Source organism: Apis laboriosa, unplaced genomic scaffold, assembly GCF_014066325.1.
Source record: "Apis laboriosa isolate Shangri-la unplaced genomic scaffold, ASM1406632v1 scaffold16_cov148, whole genome shotgun sequence".
Classification (NCBI taxonomy): domain Eukaryota; kingdom Metazoa; phylum Arthropoda; class Insecta; order Hymenoptera; family Apidae; genus Apis; species Apis laboriosa.
In genome coordinates this window covers 232,366-253,608 of record NW_025222129.1, presented here as the reverse complement: position 1 = coordinate 253,608, position 21,243 = coordinate 232,366, and the positions used below count along the sequence as shown (strand labels likewise).

The 21,243-nt window shown below is 47.6% G+C and overlaps 3 protein-coding genes across 8 annotated transcripts; 1 reads left to right on the top strand and 2 right to left on the bottom strand.

Moving 5' to 3' along the window:
• Nucleotides 1-2,463: 2,463 nt before the first annotated feature.
• LOC122711384 (transcription factor Sox-10-like) lies at nucleotides 2,464-10,392 on the bottom strand. Of its 3 annotated transcripts, none has more exons than XM_043930130.1 (5): nucleotides 8,874-10,392; nucleotides 6,827-6,973; nucleotides 4,298-4,631; nucleotides 3,877-4,217; nucleotides 2,464-3,772 (listed from the first exon to the last, which is right to left on the bottom strand). In XM_043930130.1, exons 1-5 carry the CDS (start codon nucleotides 9,131-9,133, stop codon nucleotides 3,502-3,504), a joined length of 1,353 nt encoding a protein of 450 aa, XP_043786065.1. In that variant the 5' UTR covers nucleotides 9,134-10,392; the 3' UTR covers nucleotides 2,464-3,501. The 3 variants fall into 3 exon arrangements, with proteins under 3 accessions (XP_043786065.1, XP_043786066.1, XP_043786067.1); XM_043930131.1 differs by having other exon boundaries at nucleotides 3,877-4,205; nucleotides 8,874-10,391; XM_043930132.1 differs by having other exon boundaries at nucleotides 8,870-8,951.
• A 1,378-nt stretch (nucleotides 10,393-11,770) lies between these two features.
• LOC122711295 (sex-determining region Y protein-like) lies at nucleotides 11,771-17,609 on the top strand. Of its 3 annotated transcripts, none has more exons than XM_043929902.1 (4): nucleotides 11,771-11,844; nucleotides 16,494-16,671; nucleotides 16,741-16,828; nucleotides 16,942-17,609. In XM_043929902.1, the coding sequence occupies exons 2-4, from the start codon at nucleotides 16,565-16,567 to the stop codon at nucleotides 17,581-17,583; spliced, it is 837 nt and encodes a 278-aa protein (XP_043785837.1). In that variant the 5' UTR covers nucleotides 11,771-11,844; nucleotides 16,494-16,564; the 3' UTR covers nucleotides 17,584-17,609. The 3 variants fall into 3 exon arrangements, with proteins under 3 accessions (XP_043785837.1, XP_043785836.1, XP_043785835.1); XM_043929901.1 differs by lacking the exon at nucleotides 11,771-11,844 and adding an exon at nucleotides 11,932-11,959; XM_043929900.1 differs by lacking the exon at nucleotides 11,771-11,844 and adding an exon at nucleotides 12,873-13,924.
• A 61-nt stretch (nucleotides 17,610-17,670) lies between these two features.
• Nucleotides 17,671-21,151, bottom strand: LOC122711293 (85/88 kDa calcium-independent phospholipase A2). Of its 2 annotated transcripts, none has more exons than XM_043929898.1 (4): nucleotides 21,106-21,151; nucleotides 20,691-20,987; nucleotides 20,512-20,602; nucleotides 17,671-20,367 (listed from the first exon to the last, which is right to left on the bottom strand). In XM_043929898.1, exons 2-4 carry the CDS (start codon nucleotides 20,909-20,911, stop codon nucleotides 18,292-18,294), a joined length of 2,388 nt encoding a protein of 795 aa, XP_043785833.1. In that variant the 5' UTR covers nucleotides 20,912-20,987; nucleotides 21,106-21,151; the 3' UTR covers nucleotides 17,671-18,291. The 2 variants fall into 2 exon arrangements, with proteins under 2 accessions (XP_043785833.1, XP_043785834.1); XM_043929899.1 differs by having other exon boundaries at nucleotides 21,126-21,146.
• Between the last annotated feature and the right edge of the window lie 92 nt (nucleotides 21,152-21,243).

Sequence of the window (21,243 nt, the reverse complement as noted above, 5' to 3'; positions counted from 1 at the left end):
TTCTTTTTTCCTCGCTACAAATTGCACAAATAAAATTTTGCGATTTTTACCAGAAGAATCGATGTTGAAGAAGAATTCTTCGAAAAACAAAAGCAGAAACTAACGTAAAGGGAAAGGTATGAAGAAATGTATCGTGAATGAAAATATAACGTGGCAAAGTAATTCGATAAGTTACTACACGCGAAGGTGCGGCAAATGTAAAACTAGCTGTGGAGAGGAGAATTTATCGATATCTGGCGCATAATTACCATGGTAACAGGACGATAAAGCGATGGTACGCGTGTTTGACTTGCTATTGAAGAAGAGCATCGGGCATGAGAGAGTCTCGGAAGGAATGGGAATTCCGTTCGCTTGTACAGATACGTGAAAGCTCGGTGAAATTCACACGTGGCCGTCGGTATCCCCGACGTGTGTACTTTGTTACTCGATTCGATTAGATTCGAAACGAGCTGTCCCGAGAGACGCGAACGACGGAGACGAAACGAGACGGAATCACGAGAGGAAACGATCACGGAGCACGGTCGGAGGGAGCAAGGGAAGAGAAAGGATAAACGAGAGACGAATCTCGAACCGCTTTCCAAATACGTTAATTATTCCGCTAATTAGGGATACGATTGCACGAGCGCGATAAGAGGCTCGATGCCTTCGTTGTCCGTCAGCGAATGGGTTCGCTCCACGGTTCTGGCCGAGACGAACAATTTTATTCTCGGGATTTCGAGGAAGGCGATACAGAGAGAGAGAGAGAGAGAGAGAGAGAGAGAGAGAGAGAGAGAGAGAGAGGGAGAGAGGGAGAGCAAAGGGTTGTGCGCATTATCGAGATTAGGCCGAGCGCGTATCTCTGGTGTGTATCGCGTGTATCGCGGTCTCGCGTGGCTCGCGTCGAGATTCCGATGAATGGATAGCAAGGAAAATATAACCGAGCGATAATAGGAGAATCGGGACAGCTGCGTAAGGATTTACGACTCTTTGTGCTCGCTCCGAATAATGCTCGAACTGTCCAAAAATTTATCGATCCTATCTGCCCTAACCGGCAAATATTTACATCGTACATTGAATCTAGGAGGATGTCAACGTACTCCGATTTTCGAACACGCGTCGAAAAGCGGAGGAAAGAGAAAGAGATCGGGTCGGAAGAGGTGTTGGGGGAGGGGAGGGGAAAAAAACTAGGCAAAGGAGACGGAGGCGCGATCGCTTCCTGCTTTCGCGAGAATTCCCTCCGTCTTTCAGCATCGTGATATTTATGGATTCCGAGATTAAAAGCGCGCCGGTGATTAGCGCGAGAAGACCGAGCCCGCAGTAAATTAATTATATCGACCGAACGTCTCGATAACTTTATAACTGAATGCCTCTTTGTCCGTGACTCGCTTCGTATCCGGACCGCTCCACGAGATTTCGACATTTTTTCTTCGCTTCGCGGAACAATCTTGAAAATCTTGGGGCCCCGATAAAAGGTGCGTTCGTTCCTCTCCCAATCGAGCAACGATTATCGCCTCTCCTCGCCCGATCGAATTAATAATCCGATAACAAGTTGATCGAACCACGCGCATTTCCGGGGTCAAGAATCCGTGGTAAGTAAGCACACTTACTGGGCGTGCATCGTTAGTTTTACCAAACTCTCGAAGAATCCCGAGAAGAGACGTTTAGACGGATGGAGAGAAGGCTCGAGATATCTCGACCGACGCGACACGAGTACCCGCGAAAAAACCAAACAGCTGTGGAACGCTGACTCTCGTCAACTTTTTCCTTTTCCCTCCCATTCTTTCTTTTTTCTTCGCTGGTCGATTCGGGAAAAAAAAAAAAAAAGAAATTCATCCAACGTCGCCCAACACGACGTTTCCTCGACGTTCGAATCGAATCGTGGCGTCGAACGAGGCTTTTGCTTCTTTGTTCGCGATATCGGACGAGATTCGACTCGACTCGACTCGACTCGACTCGGATCCGAAAAACGATCCGTCGAGAGAGCGAACGACGCTCGATCGTCGGACGAAAAACATGCGTGGCCCTTCGTTTTAATCTCGAGTCGCGGGTGTAAGTGGCGTAAAAGTCGCGACACCGCTATTCCCACGTTCGTTCGTTGGACGGATATTCGTTCCGCGATAAGGCCTGTTTGCTCTTGAAAAAAACTTGGAACGGTCCATTCGCGGGCTCTTCTATTTCCCTCGTCCTTTATTCCGAGCTCCACTCTAACCTTCCAACTCTTCAAATATTTGTCCTTTTTCGCTTGTTTTGTTACATCGCGCGAACGCTCACGGCCCAAACGATCGCGACTAGCGAAAATTTCGGCCGTTGCGTGCAAACGTGCATCGTCTCGTCCCGATTCAATTTCTCGGGCGAAATTCCGACGATCTCCCACGGAGAGGAAGGGTTGAGACGTTTCATCGTCATTCGACTCGAAAAACTCTTATTTCTTTCTTTTTTTTTTTTTTTTTTTTTTTTTTTTTTCCTTTATTTTTCCGACAAATCTTATAACATATCGTCATACTTATAAATTAACGCTCCTCGAACGCTCGCGCGTTAAACGTTTCTACAAGTTTCTACGCAAGTTCGCGCTTGTTACAGGATGCGCGATAAATTGTATATCTAAACGATAAATGTAAGTACAAAAGCACGGTTATCGGCGTTTAATACCTTATTTATTTCTCGACGATTTCTCGTGCTTCTCGTCTCGCGATTATCGCTCGATACGAATCCCCCGCTGAGATTCTTCCCGTGAAATCGGCTCGATCCTCGAGAAAAGGCTCGGCGATGAAGGGAGCGGCGGATCCGTCGTTCGAAATTCGGTGAGCAGTCGTTTTTTCGCGACTCGACTACGATCGCGATCGAATTTCGCGAGTTTATTTTGAAGAGCGTGGCAAGCAGCGTATTCGGTCTCGCGAGCGCAAAGGCCGAGTATATACGCACACTTCAAGCCTTATATATTATTATTATATTTAGATCACGCGGCAGGGTATCGTATCGAGCGTGCTGTTTGTTTAGCCTGAAATTCTGCGCTTTGGAATGGCCGACTGTCATGGAATGATGTCATGGAGTAAGATCGTGGCTTCTCTCGCGTCCTTCTCTTTCGACGCGTCCAACCATCGGAGCAACGTTTCCAACGCGAACGAAACGCGGAAACTTCCAACCGGTCGATAGATTTCGCACGATCCAGTTTTCCTTCTGTTAATACGCGCATGAACGTATGAACGTATATACGTTCGCAATCTCCTATACGTATATATATATATATATATATATATATATATATACACCTATATTATGCACACTTGAACGCGTACGCGTGCTTACAGAGAGGCGATTGTGAACAAAATCAGCGATAAAATCTGTTGGAAAAAGAAACTGGATCGAATGGAGGGAGGGAGGAAGGGGAGTCGTAGTAACACCCAAACAAGGTTTCTTCGTCGCGGTTGTTGCTGCGCTTGTGTTGTTGTTGTTGTTGTTGTTGTTGTTGTTGTTGTGCGGGAATTAATTTCTCTTTCAAGGCTCACCTCCCCCCATTCTCACTTACATGTAATGAGGCCATGTTTCGATACCAGGTACGTAACGTTGGTATTGCGCGTAGGACGTGGACACGTGCGGATGGCTCATCTGCGTGCTCGTGTGCGAATAGTGCGAATTGTGGGAGGAGGATATGTATTGCATGGGGGGAAGGGGGGGCTGAAGTTCGTGATATCTGACTATGTCCGCCTGTGCTCGATCCTCCCAAGAAGTTTCGCCTATCGGCTGCGGTTCCGAGCAGTGCCGCTTGCTCGGTCTCTCCATCTCTTCGTCGTATCTGAAAAACGACGCGTTTCAAAACGAAACAGAGAGAGGGAGGGAGGGAGAGAGAGAGAGAGAGAGGGAAGGGATATTCCATCCATTCCTTTACGTTTCGATTACCTGTTGAATATCCACGGGGACGAGGACGAGGTGGTGGTAGGCGCTGGTACGTGCACCGGTGGAGGCACTTGGGGGCGAAGATACTGGTCCAACTCGTTGCTCTCCACCTCGCACTCTTGAAGGTTCAGGGGAAGATTGAGGCCAACGGCTGCCAGTGATCCGAGTCCGTTCAATTGGCCCTCCTCGATCGGTAAACCGTCTCCGACCTCGATGTACCTGAAATCGACTCCCGGCTGATGTTGATGTTGATGGGACGACTCGGTCGAGCCACCGATTCCCAACTCTTGATGATGATGGTACATGGTGGCGCTCGGCTGCGGTTGATTCCCCTGCCGGGAAAACTATTGATATTTCGCCACCGTTTCGTTTCTTCTTCCTTTCTCTCGCCGTTCTTTTTCTCGTTACGTACACCCCTTCTTACCTGATTCGCGTAATGCTGTCCGCGGGGGGTAGTGGGAGGGGTCGGTGGTGACAATCCTTGATTAGGGGTGGTAGGGGGGGACGAGCTGACCCCGCTCTGAGGCGAGTTAGGCCCCTGGACGGGGCGCGGGCTCGCGTCCTCCTGCTTCAACGACCTGGACACGTTGAACGTTACGTTGCTTTGGCTCCTCGACGGCGACCCCTCTCTCCCCGACGGCCCGTTTTGCTTTCGGCGGCGGGGTTGATACTTGTAGTCCGGATGCTCGCGTTTGTGGATCACGCGGAGCCGATCAGCCTCCTCGATAAACGGTTTCTTGTCGTTGTCCGACAGCAACCTACGGACAAACGGACGGAGCGGAAGATGGATCAGCGTCAGGGGGAGAGAGAGAGAGAGAGAGAGAGAGAGAGAGAGAGAGAGGGAGAGAGACGTCTGTTCGCGACGATGGCATTTCGCTCGGTCGAGGTTCACACGCGCGTACGCGCGCACGTCGGACGGCGCGTAGATACGCGCGTGGAAGAAGAGGCTGGAGATGGAACGAAAACGTTTCCATCACCATATACGCGATACTCGACTCGAGGAGTCGAAATGGGAGGTCTGGTTAGTGTTTCTCGCCGCGTACCGTCTTAAGGGCGCGCGTTTCACGCACACGCGCTCGCACCCACCGATTCTCCTTCGCCCGCGTCGCGACTCGAATCGCGTCGCGTCTCCGTCTCGTTCCGTCCCGTTCCATCCCGTCTTGTCGCCTTACTCTTTAATTCCTCGTGTTTATGTTCCCACTGGGGCTCGTAAAGCCCCAACACCGATAAGCTTTTCCGGTCCCGGCTGCCAGAGATCTCCACGATTCTCTCTCTCTCTCTCTCTCTCTCTCTCTCTCTCTCTCTCTCTCTCTCTCTCTCTTTCTCTCCATCTCTTTCGCTCTTCCCCCGATCGCATCGATCGAGTAGAACGAAATCACCGAATCAAAAAAAATATATATATATATTATACATATATATATATATATATATATTATAGTATATCGAACGGGTCGCGATAGGTAACGCTGGCTGGAACGGGCGTCGTGAACAGTGGTCGAGAAAGAGAATCTCCATCTGGTCAATGGACTTTGCCTCGAGGTTTTTTTTTCTTTTTTTCTTTTTTTTCCTCCCCTCCCCGCCCCTCTCTTCGTCGACAGAGCGCCGAGGCTGACGATAGCGGCCCGTCACAGCCTCCCTTTTTTCCTTCTCTTTTTCTTCTTCTCCTTCTTCTTTTTCATCTTTCTTTTTCCTTTATTTCTCTTTTCTCTCCTTCTTTTTTTTTTCTTTTTTTTTTTTTTTTTTTCTTTTTGCCAGATGCAACGCGCTCTTAACCAATTCGGATCTGCCAGTCTCGCGATTGTAATGTATCTCGCTGTGTAGAGGGTGGACACGAGGCTGGAGGAATATGGCAGTAAAGCAAAGAATGGCGGTAAAATGGAGAGACGTTGCTTCCGTCAGATAAGATGCATTTACCTGTTCGTGACGGGTGTTATTTGCACGAGGCGTGGAGCGACGAAGGGAGGCAGGTTCGGAAAAATTCACCTGACGGGGACACAAGGAGTTTATTGTGATTGTTGGGGGCCGTTTATCTGAGGCAGGAACCGGCCGGCAGCTGTTAGCACGCGCCAAGGATGAACCGTGCCTATCTGTTTTCGTTTTGTCGACAAACATCGCGTCTAATGTTCGAACGCGATACCTTTCTTCGAGCCGGAAGAAAAAGGACAAGATTTATTTCCGACTCTTACACCTGGTCCCCTCCTCCCTCCACGATCAATCGCCTTCGGCTCGAATCGCCTTCGGCTCGAATCGCCTTCGACGCGCGTCCAAACTTCTTTTATTTACGTTTTTTCCCGCGATCCCGACGCGGTGACGCGTTGAAAGCGAAACGGGGTCGCTTTTCGATCCGCGATCGCGATCGAGGCCGGATCGTGGAACGAGTCGCCGCGGGGGGCGGCCGAAAACACGGCCGATCGAGGCCGGTCGGCGAGATCTCGTATCTCGCGACGTTCGCCGAACGAGAGATTCGCCGCGACTTTCACCGCGCAGGGGTGAAAGAATTTTGAAACGAAAAATTTTTGATGGAGGGGAGGGGGAGAGAAATTTTGGCGTAGCGATGGTTGGGTAACCGATCTCCGGGTGGAAGTCCGGTTTTCCGAAAGAAGAGAGGAGGTTTGCGCGGTTGTCAACGGGAGAACGGTCGTACCACGTGCAGCCTCGGCGCCACGTGGTAAGAATGTGTTCGGCATGCGTGCTACTCTCCCGTAAAAAGGAAGAAAAGAAAAAAAGAAAGAAAGAGAGGAAAAAAAAAAAAAAAAGGTCGCTCGCCAAATCGCGTGGTAAAAATAGAAAGCGGCAACAAGTGGTCGCGTGGACCGTTGCCCCTTTTCGATTCACCACCCAGGGTTCGTCGACGAGTTTCTTGAACCGACGAAACTTGGATCGGTCGTCGTTGATCGATCGTCGACGACAAGAAGAAGAAGAAGAAGAAGAAGGAACTGAAAAAGAAACTCACCGCCAAAGTTTGCCCAAAGTCTTGGACAGCTCCGCGTTGTGAAGTTGAGGATATTGATCGGCGAGTATTCTCCTCGCGGCCTGAGCCCACACCATAAACGCGTTCATCGGTCTCTTCACGTGGGCTGCTCTTTTGTCACCGGAACCCCTGCAATATTCGAGAGGAATTTGATTATCCCCGAAATTTCGAAACAATTCCATCCAAGATTCTTTTCCTTCCCCTTGGAAAGGATCGGTGGAAAGGATCGATCCTCGCGTAATCGTTGCGTCCCCGAGCGGAACGGCGGCATGCTGAAAACCGGCCTTAAAATAACACCGAGCCTGCCAACGGGTGACGAGCAGGAATGGACGCGCGCTGGTATCCCTTTCTTTCCTGGAAGATGACTTCATAAAACCCATTTGCCCGATCCGGGATCGGGGATCGACCGAAGTGACTGACGTGACTCTCCCCCTCCCCCCTACTCTCTCTCAAGTACGAACCCTTCTCGCGCTGTTTTCTTTCTCGGGATTAATAATCGAGGATCCTCCTCGTGTCGAGGATCTTTGACCGCTCGCCCCGCTGGAGGAGGACGCGCGAAGGAAGGAATCGTGGCGAGGAGAAGGGCGGGAGGCGACGTTTTCTACGCGCGACGCGATACACCGCGGAAATGGATGTTTCGGGGTCGAAATCACGGCGTGGATGCCGGCTGGGTAGGGGGAGGGGGGAGGGGAAGACGTGGAAAAAAATTTGAGGCTCCTCCTATGCATATATTTCGGCCTCTTTGAAATAAGAGGGGCGTTAAATCCGTGTGTAAACCCGCGAGGAGCCGTTGGTAATTAGCGCCGGTCCACTAACGAGGGTTTTCACGGGAGTCGCGAGTCACTTGGGTGTACACGCGGTTTACCTAGATACGCGAAAAAAATCTTTCAGTCTTTGCACCTCGTTTACCGTGCTTTTGCGGAATAGCACACGGCCGTACTTATCTGAAAAATTATTTTTCTATCCATTTCTCTCTCTCTCTCTCTCTCTCTCTCTCTCTCTCTGTTCTCTGCCTTCCGTAGGTTTTCGCGAAAAAAGGAGGGGGGAGAAAAGAAGAAAAAAAAAAATGTCTCGGAAGAGCACTTATTTACCTATCACTTAGGTGGAACGAGCGAAAGGAAACGCGCGATAATTCGAGTGCATTCTCATGGATTTCATGGGAATTAAAACTAGAGTCGATTTTATCGGGCTCTATCGTTGGAAATAAACATCGTACCCCCTTTAGCTTACCCCCGAGATAACCCCGTATAATTGAGGGTTAGCGCGATAAGCCGTCGCGCATAGCGATACTAGCTCGGAGATTTCAACCGTAACTCGCCGAGGGAAATTTTCCGTCGAGCGAACCGCACACCTTACCGCGCGTTCCGTATCGTTCCAACGGGAGGGAGATTCGGCCGTTTTTCGTTTCGAGTTACGTTGAATCCTTTTTATCGCGTATCGATTTTATCGAATCGTGACGATCGTCGGTCGCGACGTAATCATCGATCCCCTACGAAAAGAAGGAGAAAAAAAATAGGAAAAAAATCCCGCTTCCCACGCGAATCGCGATCTATCGGCGAAAATAGAAACGGGAGAGGAGACACACTCGAGATCGGGCATTAATTAGCTAATTTGCGTTAATTGGCGACCGAGGACATATTTCCACGAGCCGTTTCCCAAGCCGAGGAAACCAGTGCGTCATAATTAAGTTAGCGTTTCGTATTTTTAAAGTTCGTAACGCGCGTCTCTCTCCTCTCTCTCTCTCTCTCTCCTTCCTTTCCTTTCTTTTTTTTCTTTTCCTTTTTTTTTTCTTCTTTTCCTCGCGCGTTAAACGCTCGGCGTTAAAAAAAACTCGTCTTCGCCACTCGCGATAACGACACTCGCTAAATACCGTATATACGCGAGGGAACGAGAGAGGAAGACGAAAAAAAGACTCTTCTCCCTTTTCTTCCTCCTCTCGATATCGTTATTATATTATTGTTAGTACGCGAGAAAAGATAAGAGAAGATCGCGTGGAAGCGTGGAACGCGGCTTTTTAAAACTTACTTACTTGGTGGCAACAGGTACCAAGGTCCAATCGTATCCCTGAAGAACTTTGGTAACCGCGGCGCTGATTCTCTCGCCTCCGTTCGCCGCCACCGTGCCGCTCATATTCCCCGCTTTTCCATTGTTGTTCCCGCTCCCATTGTTACTCCCGTTGTTATCGATGTTGTTGTTCCCGTTGATAGCGGTGGAACTGTTGGCGGAATTGACAGGGGTGGCGCTCGAGGAGATCGAACCCGATGCCGCCTCTCCCATAATGTCGTTCATCTTCTCGATTTTCCGTTCGACCGTTCGATAGGGAAAGGGACGAATTCTCTCGAAGGGATTTATCGCGCGCTACCAGACCCGTTCATCGTTCATCGAAGGAGAAACGTAAGCGATGCTTGCTCGATTATTAATCGCAATTACCATTTTATCGTTAACGCGCGTCACTTCCGTTTCTCGCCTTTCTGTTTTCAGCTGCGTCGCGGCGATCGCGTTTCCCTTTCTTTCCTCCTCTCTTGTTGTCGACTGTTGTTCTATCCGTTCCCTCCGACGCCTCGGTATCGCGGGGCAATACGCGCACGTTTGTCACGTTTAATTAATTCTTCGCTCGATTACGAAGCGAGCAACTGCAACGAGCGTGCATCTCGAGCCGACGGCAACTCGTCTCGTATCCTATCTTTCCTTCGCTTTTTCCTCGCCGTACCAGTCTCGTCAACCGAGCCAATTTTAATCTCCTCCTCTTCTTCTTCTTCTTCTCCTTCTTCTTCTTCTTCTTCTTCCTCCTCCTCCTCCTCTTCTTCTTCTTTTGCGTATCGCTTCTCGACTTTATTTCTTTCTTTCTTGCCTTCGTTACCGCTATCGGCTACGACTGCTCTCGACGTTAACGTTCGACTACTATCTATAATACTCGTCGAAATACTTTCGATGTAATACCACTGCCGAATCGAAGGCTTTCTTCGATTTTCTTCCGGGAGATCCGGGACAGTTTTTCTCTTTCGGCGCCTTCGTTTCTCGAAAGAAGCTTTCTTCAACGATGCTTTCTCGCGAGGATCACTGTGCCGGATGCGCGATATCGAAGCTCCCTTCTCGCCCGAAAATTGGCGATTTCGAGGGGAACACCTCGTGGAACGAACGCACTCGGATCGGTCGACGAAGAAGGAAACGACGACGGAGAAAACTCGGTGATCACTCGACGGAGCACAAAACTGTCGAACGGTTACGGTTATGGAACATCGCGCTCGCGTTTGTCCGATGGAACGGGGGGGAAAAAAAAAAAAAAAAAAAAAAAGAGAACGAAACGAGGAGAGAGAAAGAGAGAGAGAGAGAGAAAGAGAGACGAGCGCGAGACGAGGATTTCCAGTTGCTTGCGCGATCGACGCTCGAGTGAGGTGGTTGAATCGCCTCGGGGCACTTTCCACCGATCGCTCCAACAGCGACTGCTAGTTGGGGGCGGAGCGACGGGCCGAGGAGCTGCCAACACTTGTTGCTTCGCGATCGTGCCCACCGACCAACCTCGACACGAGGGGAAAGGGTCTCTTTCGATGCTTTGCCACGATCGTCCGACGATCGAGCAGAGATCTCGTTCTTCTCGTCTCCGCGTCCACCGAGAGATCGCCTTTTCACGCGCCACGCTCGAATCAACCATCGATCTCTCTCTCTCTCTCTCTCTCTCTCCCTCTCTCTCTATTTTCCGAAACTATTGTATCTCATCGAGTCGCGAGACGATTTGGATCGTTGTAATTCCTATCGAGGAAAGAAAATTGATCGAAAAATTGTATATACGATGCGTATCCGATTGTAAGTGGGATATCGATAGAAAGAAGAATCGAATTCTCCATCGACTGTCAGCCCTTCTCGATAATCCCCGCTTCCTATAGTATCCGTTTATTTCGGAATAACCGTGCGATCTCTCTCTCTCTCTCTCTCTCTCTCTCTCGCTTCTCCTCGAGAGTTTCTATGGCCACGATATCCTCCGGGAGTAGGACCAATCGGGTTTCTTCTCGTTCCACCTACTTCTCCTCTCCTTTCTCTGCCTCTCTCTCTCTTTCCTCCTCCTCTCACCCTTTCCCTCGCTACCTCTCTCTTCGTTCCTCCCACGCAACGGTGCTTATTGGTCGGCCAGTCGTTGGCAATAACTACGCAGCAAGGAGGAGCGTGCAATTTTCCTGGCGATGCACCAAGCGCGGAACGCGTCTATGGTCGCGGCGGCTCGTTCTTCGAAAAGAATTTTCGGCCGGTCGCTTCGAGCCAACCCTTCGAGCTTCGAGGGAGGAAATCGAAAACGCGGCGCGTGACGCGGTAGACGAGGATGACACGGTGCCGATTCGATGACGATGCGGAATGCAGCGTACAACTCGTGTCACCGTTGGGGGTCCGAGAGTTGCGGCGCTCGTCGCCCGGGGGCCTATCGTCTCCTACGGCCCGTATTCCTTTCAACTGTCCGACGCGAATCCGAATCCGGGACCCCCCCTCGGCAATCGGTGAAATCGCTTTTCCATCTCTCTCTCAACGTCGCGTCATCCTCCGTATACTTACTTGCGTTACCTAATCCGATCTTACCTTCCTTGCTAATCGTAAGCTGGAACGAGAGGAGGTTTCTTTTTTGGAACGTTCGATTCCGTGGAGTGGAAAGAAACGAAACCGTAAAAATCGAGACGCGTGTTTCCCTGAACGGCCCTGAAACGAATTCTCTCTCTCTCTTTCTCTCTCTCTCTCTCTCCCTTCCTTTTTCGTTGGCGTATATACCTAGCGAGAGAGAACGAAAGCACATATTGGTGCCACGTGCTGCGCCTCGGGATGTTTATCCCAGGAAGAGCAAAATTCCGGCTTGCTGAAATCAATATTATTGTTCGCGGTCGGCTAAATTTGAATCGCGATTCGGTTGCAACGCGGTAATGCCGCGCGCGTGCATCGCGAAAAGCGTCGCGGAGACGGTGAATTATTAACGGAGAGGAGAAGGAACGATCGACGAATTCCACCCTACCTACGTATAGGTATGAGGGAGTAATAGTAATAGTAGTAGTAGTAGTAGTAGTAGTAGTAGTAGGAGTGGTCGTGCGAAAAAAAAGAAGGGAAAGAAGGGGAGGAAGAAGAAGGGAAAAAGAAAAGGTGGTGATAGAGCGGCGATAGAGCCGCGGCGTCACGAATAAAAAAACGTAAAAACCGATTCGCGAACGTAATTCGCCCGAGTGTCTCGAGCATTTCCGAGGGGGCCGAGCGCGGCGTTTACGAGCGAGCAGCGAGTTAATCCTGCAAAGTGCGAGCAAGATGCCTCCTTTGATCTCGCACAAAAGCCGCTACACGGCATTGACCGTGGTTTATATACGCTCGTGTATGGGCCACTGTCTTTGCTAGCTCGCTCATTCATTAAATTCGTTGTATAATTAGGCTCGACAGAAAGACGGAGACTGTCAACCGATCATTTTCCCGTGCAACGACGAAAAGCGAAACGAGTTTCAAACTCGCTCCTCGATTTATGTCCTCTCCGCGTGCATTCTCCGTGTTCGACCATTTCTTCGCCCCCTCCTCCTCCTCCTTCCTCCCTCTACCCTCCCTCGATCACCCTTCTTTCTTTCTTCTTTCTTCCCCGATGTAGCTGGCAAGAACGTAAAGTCACGTTCACCGCGATCTAATTATACGGGCTGCGAGAGGCTACGAACGCCACGGAACACAGAAATTTGCGATTATTTTCATCCGTGGAGGAGGAGGGCGAGCGAGCGAGCGAGCGAGCGAGCGAGCGAAAAAGAGAGAGAGAGAGAGAGAGATACGTTTTGTTTATTCGAACGACGGTCAATTTCGGTTCGTCGGGATACGCGGATTGTTGAGGAGTCGATTTCTCGGAGAGGAAAGAGAGGAGAGAGGAGAATGCGAAGGATGGGATGGAAATGGAGGAAAAGTTTTGGAAGTTGGAGGGATTTGGAGGGGGGGAAAAAATGGGAATCGAGATCGCACGGTGGACGACGATCGGATTGGAACGCAGGATGGACGAAGGAAGGATCCGTGGCGAGTAGTCGTGGACGGGAAGAACAGAAAAGGAACAAGATCCTAGATATCCCCCACCTCGGACGTAGAGGTGGTCCACGGAACCGCCTCCGCGATCTACCATCCAACGTTGGGTGCGTGTGCCAGACGTGTGCTCGTCCGTTTCTGCCTCTTTCGTACGGACCAACCTGTGCGGTGCACGTTCCCTGAATGAACCTTAGCATCCTCGTCGATCCGCGTTCGTCTTTCTCCTCTAGTCGGTCGGACGGTCGGTTAACCATCGGAAGTAGTTGGTATCGCGGCATCGCAACCAAGATTCTCTCTTATTCTTCTCCTCTTCGATCGACGCAATTTCCAATTTTATTATCGAGATCTCACGTTTCGTGTCTCGGCCACGGATTATATATTTTTTATTTTATATTCATCGCGAATCCGAAAGGAGAAGAAGAAAAGATACATACATATATATATGTATATATATGCGTTGAAGACCGCGAAACTCGGTTCGGATACGCGTGAACGATACTCGGATCGAGTGAGATAACGAGGGAAGAAGAGGAAGAAGAAGAGGAAGAAGAAGAAGAAGAAGAAGAAGAAGAAGAAGGAGGAGGAGTTGAGAAAGAGTGGCGGAAATCGATGGATTAGGCCGATAGGATCCCGTCCGGTCCTCGAGAGGAAGGACAAGGGTCGGTTCGTGATAAATTACGGCACGATAACCTCGGATTAATTGGTCCAATTGGTTTCCTCGCTACGAGATTCGATTGCTCGCGAACCACGCGTTGGCTCTCGATCGCGTTTCACGCGAAGGAAGAGGAAGAAGAAGAACAGTGCGGTTTGAAGATAAATCGGCAACGCGATCGAACAACAATCGATTGTCCGCGTCGCACGAATGTGAACGAGTAACTGTATCTGTATCGTACAAGTAATCTTTTTCGACGACCGAGGATCCAGGGGGAGAGATGGAAAGTTATCATCACGGTAACGACGTATCGGGCACGCCGGAAACGGAAGCCGGACCATCGAGCACCGAACAATGCAGCAACGAGCAATGCGCCAACTCGTTGGACGACGCAGTCGGCAAACTGCTTCAAGGTTCGCTCTCGTCTCGTCGTCGTCCAAATCCAATTAGACGACTCCCTTTATCGGAATTTTACAGATTCTTTCTTTTATCCATTTCTCGTTACCCCTATCTCTCTCCTCGCTTATTTTTCGAAATCTCGTCGATCGAACGTCGGTTGGAAAGATAAACGTCGGATACCTATCGCACAGTACAGATAACGCTAGATATAAAATGGATTAAATCAATGCAGCGGGAAACGCATAACGATAGTTTGGAGGACGACTCGAATCGAATATTCGAGCTTCTCCCTAATCTTTTAAAGGACGCTTTATAATTGGCGATGAAACTCGGCTTACGGTGATTAATCCCCCGCGATACGTTTGGCCGGACGTGGGGAGGACGGAAAATACGTGGGGTGGGGAAAAGGGGCGAGGAGGAGGAGGAGGAGGAGGTCGCGAAAAGACGATTTCGAGGAAGATTGGGAAGGGGCAGGTGCTGCGAACAGAGCGAAACCGCTGAACGTTTGCCACCACCGACGCTAATTATGTTAGTACGAAATTAAATCCGAGACATCGAGGCTCGAGCGAGAGGTTGACGAGAGGGGCACAGAGAAGATGGGGTGGGGAAGAGGAGTAATGGGAGCTCGGCATGATTTACGAGGGCCGGCGTTCGTCTCGTTCAAACTGCGCCTCCTTCTTCGAACGCGGTTCGAGAAGGGCAGAAAACGTATCTTCGAACGAGACGCGCGTCATCCATTCTCCTCTAATAGCGCGACTCGTGTTTCAAACTCGTGTGTCTCATCCGACCTATCCATCGAAATTCGTCGTGGGAATGCATCCCTGCCTTACTCGTCCTTCCCTATTTGCCAATTGATTATCGGCCAAGGGATTACGATAATAAAGGCGGTAGACGGATCGTTCGATCGATCGATCGATCGAAACGTGGCGAAGCGAGCGCTGTTGTCGGTCATCGACGACGAGAGAGGAGGCGACGATGCGTTCAAACGCGTATCGTGTCCCCTCCTCTTTAACGAGGATCCCATCCGCGTGGTAATGGGAGCTGATTTGTACAGAAGTTAATGTAGCAAGAGTCGACGACAGGTCGGCATTGACAACCGAGATACCGAAACACACCGGTTCATTCAGCGGTTCCACAATCCCTTATTATGCGCTACTCGCGTACTCTATCCCTCTCTCGCGCCTCTCGCGCCGTCCAGTCATTCATCCTCCTTGGAAAAGTAGAAAAGTTCTCTCTCCTCCAAATTCTAATCCCCCTCCCCCCTCCCTTTTCGCTTTCGATTAATCGTAATCCCAATCTCTCCCCTCTCTCTCGAACTTTCCTCCTCCCCTCCCCTTCTCTCCGGCAGTTTCCAACATCTTCCTTCCTCGAAAATCTTCTCGCTTCTTTTCTCCTTCTCCTCGCGGCCTTTGACTTCTTCCTCGTGGCTGGTCGTGGAAAAGGGCAAAGTGAAGTCGCGAGTCGAACGCGCGCGCCAAAACTTTTTCTATTCCCGTCGCTTGCCAGGGGATTGTGCAAACATTTCCGTGTTTCCATGAAAATTTCCTCCGTATACTTGTATTCCGTATATCGGTCGCGACAAGTCGTTCGACAAACGTTAAAGAAGAAGCCGACAGAGAGACCGCATCGGTGAACCGTGCCCTTATGGTAATTAGCTTCCATGGATTCTCTCCACACTTCGCGCGCTCTACACGTCACATCTCACCACGTGCATCTTCCTCCTTTCCTTCGATCCTTTCCTTCTTCGATTTCACCCCTTCCTCTCCATCGGGTTCCGCTTCGCGCATTCTTACTTTCTTGCTTCGTCACTCGAATATCCAAGATTCGAAATAACGATCCAATAATATCTAATCCTTTCTTTTCCCCTCCGCTATATTTTTAATTACCGATTCGCTTCGTAGTGTAAACACTTGTGGCCACATCGATCGATCGCGAATCAAAGAAAATATGCCGACGCGGGATCGAAGAAACGGAATATAGTCGATATACGTAGATACGCTCGATGGAATTGTGCGGCGTGGGATTGCGTACGGGATTCTCGACGAGATTTCTCGGAATGGAAAACTCGCAATGACCCAAATAACTTTTCTTCGGTCGATGAACATTCATTGAGGGAGACCGAGAGGAAGTCGGTAATAATAATTAGTCTGTTGATGCGAGCAAACGATCGACGGATAAAGACCACCGCGTTCGAGATTTTCAACAAATCATTCGTCAATCTCGAAGTTTCGCGTTCGTTCGTTCGTTCCGTTTTTAAACGCGAAAAGATAGGAGACAAAAGAAAAGAGAGGAGAGAGAGAGAGAGATGAAAAGATTGGAAAATATTAAAAGAAACTCTAATATCCGATAGAGATCGGAGAGAATCGCGTAGATATCGCGTAGGTTATAGGGGATACAGGTGTCCTTTTATCTCTCTCCTTTTACGATCTAATTCCACGGAGAGATAGGCTATCCAACTTCCGGTGACCGGCGTTTCCTTCGTTTCTTTTCCATCTTTTTTAAAGCTTATCAGTTACGCATAACGTAACCGAACATTTGTACTCGCGATCAAACGATCAAATTCCATCTCTTCATCTTTTCCAGGCTACGACTGGACCTTGCTTCCGGTCACTTCTCGCGCGGGCGGCCGAAGAAGCGCTCACGTGAAACGTCCGATGAACGCGTTCATGGTTTGGGCTCAAGCGGCGAGACGCAGATTGGCGGATCAATATCCACAACTTCACAACGCCGAACTCTCGAAAACGCTGGGAAAACTGTGGAGGTATATTTCGCGTTTAACGTATGTGACATCGCTGCGTCTCGTTAACCATCTCCTTCTATAATGCGACAGAATTTTAAGCGACGGTGAGAAACAACCGTTCATAGAGGAGGCTGAAAGATTGAGGAACGCGCACAAGAAACAACATCCGCATTACAAGGTGATTTTTCATTAAACGAAAAAAGTTTTTAAAAGAAATTTTTAAAAAATCGATCGTTCCGATACTCCGACTCGCCTCGATTAATCTAAATCACGATCAAATGGCAATTACAGTATCAACCGCGTCGACGGAAACCAAAATCGGAGGAGCAAATGGGCATCGTGATGCATCGGACCGCCTTATCCTCCCCTGCCACGTCTCTAGATTCTACCAACTCGTCCGAATGCGCGTATCCTCGTCTGTATACAGATACCGGCATCAAAATGTACGAGAGGCCGACTTATCACGACAATAAAATCAATTACGACGTTTCGAGATCAAGTTGGTCGAACGACACGAGCAAATATCCGGCCGATCATTCGATCGTAGAAAGTAAACCGTACGAGGGTGGGAGATACGAATCTAATGTGGCCAAGAGTTGCTACGTGGACGCGAAGTGCTACGAGACGGTCAAATATCATCACGAGGTATCCGCCGCCGCCGTCAAGTATCACGAAGCGATTCCAAAATATTCGGAATTGCAAACGAAACCTTACGATCTACCAAAATATCCCGAGAATCCCTTAAAATATCCCGCTGACGTTACCAGCCCGAGTAAATCGTACGCGTGCGTACATGGCCATTACCCCGCTCCCGAGGGATACACGGTGCACGAAGAAAATGAATATCAAACGCAGGGAGTCTCGACCCATTCTTTTTATCCGTATATTTCCGCATCCATGACGCAACCACCTTATTACATGGGCCCACGATAAATCTGGAACTAACATCGGGAATGGATAGCCCGTTGTCCGGGCCATTGATAGTCGGTTGAAACCGCTTAGCAATGTTTACTTTCTTTCTTTCTTTCTTTCCTATTTATTCTTTCACAATAAACTTTAAACAACCAAATAAATAAACGATTATTCCGTTAATACATCTAATTCGACAATCAACAATCATCTCCTCTATCTACTTTGGTTAATATTATAATTTACTATATATTTATCTCTTTTTATTATACATCATCGCAACCATCGCATGATACAAATTATCCTTCGTCGTACCTTCGAAACGAGAATACGCTCGTACGTTTTTATACATATATATCGTGAAACCTAAAAGTAAGTTATTTTTATAAATAAATATTCTATTAGAGAGAGAAAAAAGAACAAAAAAACAAAAAATAAAATTAAATTGTGCGCTATATCTTCTCGATGACGAACCTCACACAGCTCGATAAAACAAAAGTTCGCTTTAACGTACAATTTTTTTTCAATAATTCTTAATCACGAAAATAAATAATCAACAACGAATCAACGTATGTACAAAATATCAATCAATAATTCCGAAGAAAAAGAAATAAAGAGAAGGCGCGGAGAGGAAGGGGGAGAGGGAGAGGGAGAGGGAGAGGGAGAGAAAGAACAAGGATAAAAGATGCCATCTCTCGAACGGATGCAATCAGATCTGATTCAAACGCGATATTATACGTCGTTATAAACATCGCGATTTATCACAGCGGCTAATTCTTTTATTTGATCTCTATTGGCGTGCATAAACGCTTTAGTGGTCCATATCATGTCGGCCAAAATTTCGTCGCTTTTCTCATCCATGTTTATATCCTGAGATAGTTGCGGATTAAATCTGTAATAAGGTACGCCGATCATAGAGCACCAATTCCTTGCGCGATCAACGATCCTTCCATCGCTCGCGGTTGCTTGATCCACCAGCAATACCGCGAGAACCGATATTCCCATCGCAAACTTTGCGGTAGACCATAAACTTTCGGGAAGAAATATGTCGATATCTTTCAATGGACTGGTAGGTATCAAACCAGTGCCAAGAGAAACAACCAAAGACAGGGGGATTACTTCTTGTTCGCGTCCAGAGGCCTTTAAAGCGAGATTGTATTCGTGAATTTCAGTTATAGCGTCCAAAGTCGGGTTATTCGCTATTAAACCACCGTCGAGAAATTTACCGAATGCTCGAAAATACGATGGAGCCGCCCCGGTTGCTCTCGCAGCATGCCAAAGCAATTGTTCATTCGGTGGCACGGGAGAAGCAGATGTCGAATTCTCTGGAATTTCGAGTAAAGCACTCGGTGCATCGTAATTGCGAAACAAATACAAGTCGACGGGTTTTTTGTCAGCTAACACACTGGTAATCATTATCTTGGGCTTCTCGATATCCGACATCACGGTATTAGCGCCCAGACTATCTTTCAACACTTTCTCTAAACCTTCGCTATTATATGGACGCATACCAACGAAAGCTTCCTCTTTTATACGAAAATACAACGCTTGACATTCTCGCAAAGACTTGCCGGCTGCCAAACCAAGGGCTAAGATTCCACCGGTCGAAGTGCCCGCGATCCAATCGAAACATTCGATGATAGGTTTCTTCAAGATCGATTCGATCTCCAACAATGTTTGCACGAGAACCAAACCGCGAATCCCTCCCCCATCCAAACAAAGAAGTCGACCACCTTTTATCTTCTTGTTTTCTTGCGTAGCCATTTTATCCATCCCGGAAACATGAAGCATTTGATCCAATATAGTACGCGGTATAGCTTTTGGCGGTTGTTGCGGTGCAATGCCGTTAAAGTTTTCGTTATACTTGCAGCCCAGGTTACAATTAATCATATCCGGTGGACAACGTTGGGCTCCCACCGCATCTAGAATATACAAAATCTTTTGACCCTCGTTGTTATCGATATTTATGCGATGTCGTGGCGTTTCCGACTTCCAATTTCTAGCATCGATATCCGCTCCGAATCCTATCAGAGTCTGCACTATGGCCGCTGTACCTTCAGAAACTGCCAAATGCAATGGAGTATTGCCATCCTTGTCGACGATATTCACAGAACACATATGACTCAATAGAGCCACCACGCATGGTAATCGTTTTCTCATCGCCATAATGTGCAACGCCGTACGGCCATCGAAATTCAAAGCATCTATATCGCAATTACTTTCTATCAGGGCGTTAATCACCTCCCTGCTTAGCGACCAGTGCAACGGCGTGCCACCAAATCTCATATCTTCGGCATGAAGAACATTTGGTTGACTGTGAAGAAAATCTCCCACGTAACCGGGGCTCGAAGGTTGACCCTCGGAAGCAGGTATGTTCACATCTGCTCCGATTAAAAGAAGAGCTTTAACGCATTCAGGCTTGTTGTTTAAACACGCGACATGCATCGGCGTATGCCCATTACTGTTACGACTGTTTAAACTATTGGGAAGATCACCTCCAAGGGCTAAAATTATTTCTTTAGTGGATGTGGCTGCATAATGATACACGGTATTCGCGTTAAAATCCAAATGTTCCAATGAACTTTTAGCTTCTATCAACATTTGGACCGTACGTAGATTATTCGTTTGCACCGCAACTTGTAAAGGAGATACACCCGTTTCCACATCTCCGCTATTTAACTGACTATTCACATCTGCATGAGCAAATGCATTGTAGAGAGCAAAGTGAGCTGCCAAATGTGCCAGAGTCCACGTAGGATGTTCCATTAAAGTATCGCACAACTTTTGTATCTTATTCACATTACACATCTGTATAATAAAAACAATGGTAATTATAATATAATTATATAATTATATAATTATATAATATAAATTATAATATAATAATCATAATTTCTATCCGTATATAGATAGAACAAAAATTCTTAAAATCTTCACCAAGAGAAAAATTACCTCGCGACAAATTTGAACAAGTACCGGAACCTTGTCTTTATACACGAGAAAATGTATTTCGGTTTCCTTCTTTTCTTCCGATCTGTACAAACTGAAAACATTGTATTAATAAATTTTATTATCACACATTTAAAAATATAATAACAAAGATATACGAATATGCGAAGATATCTACTTACCTATATGCTTGATGCAATGTTTCCGTACAAGGTCTATGAAGAACAATTTCATATTTTTTTTCATTTTTTTCTCCTGGACCATAAAGTACGATACCATCTTCGCGACATTCAATATGTCGATTACTATAATTCTCAGGCTTAACCTCTTGGACTATACTCGGTGGTACATCCGTGTATACCATCCGAAGAACATTACTAGCGATTGTTCCAAGCCAAGTCATGATGTGCACAATTGATGAACAATTTATAGGTTATAAATCAATACTGTCACCACGCCTTTTTTTAATCGACGAATATCTATTTAAATAAATCAACGAATTATATATACAAAATTCCATTAATTATTTCAATCTAAATCATTATATTATAACATATCAAGAATAGATATTGCACAAAAATAAATGTAGAAAAAAACCTTGTAACAGACAACCTTACACTGATTCAATTGTCAAGCATGAGAACGATGTAAACAAAAAAGTTTTCAACATAGTAGTATAACATATTGTATACATAAGTACATATATATATATATATATATATATACTTTACCATG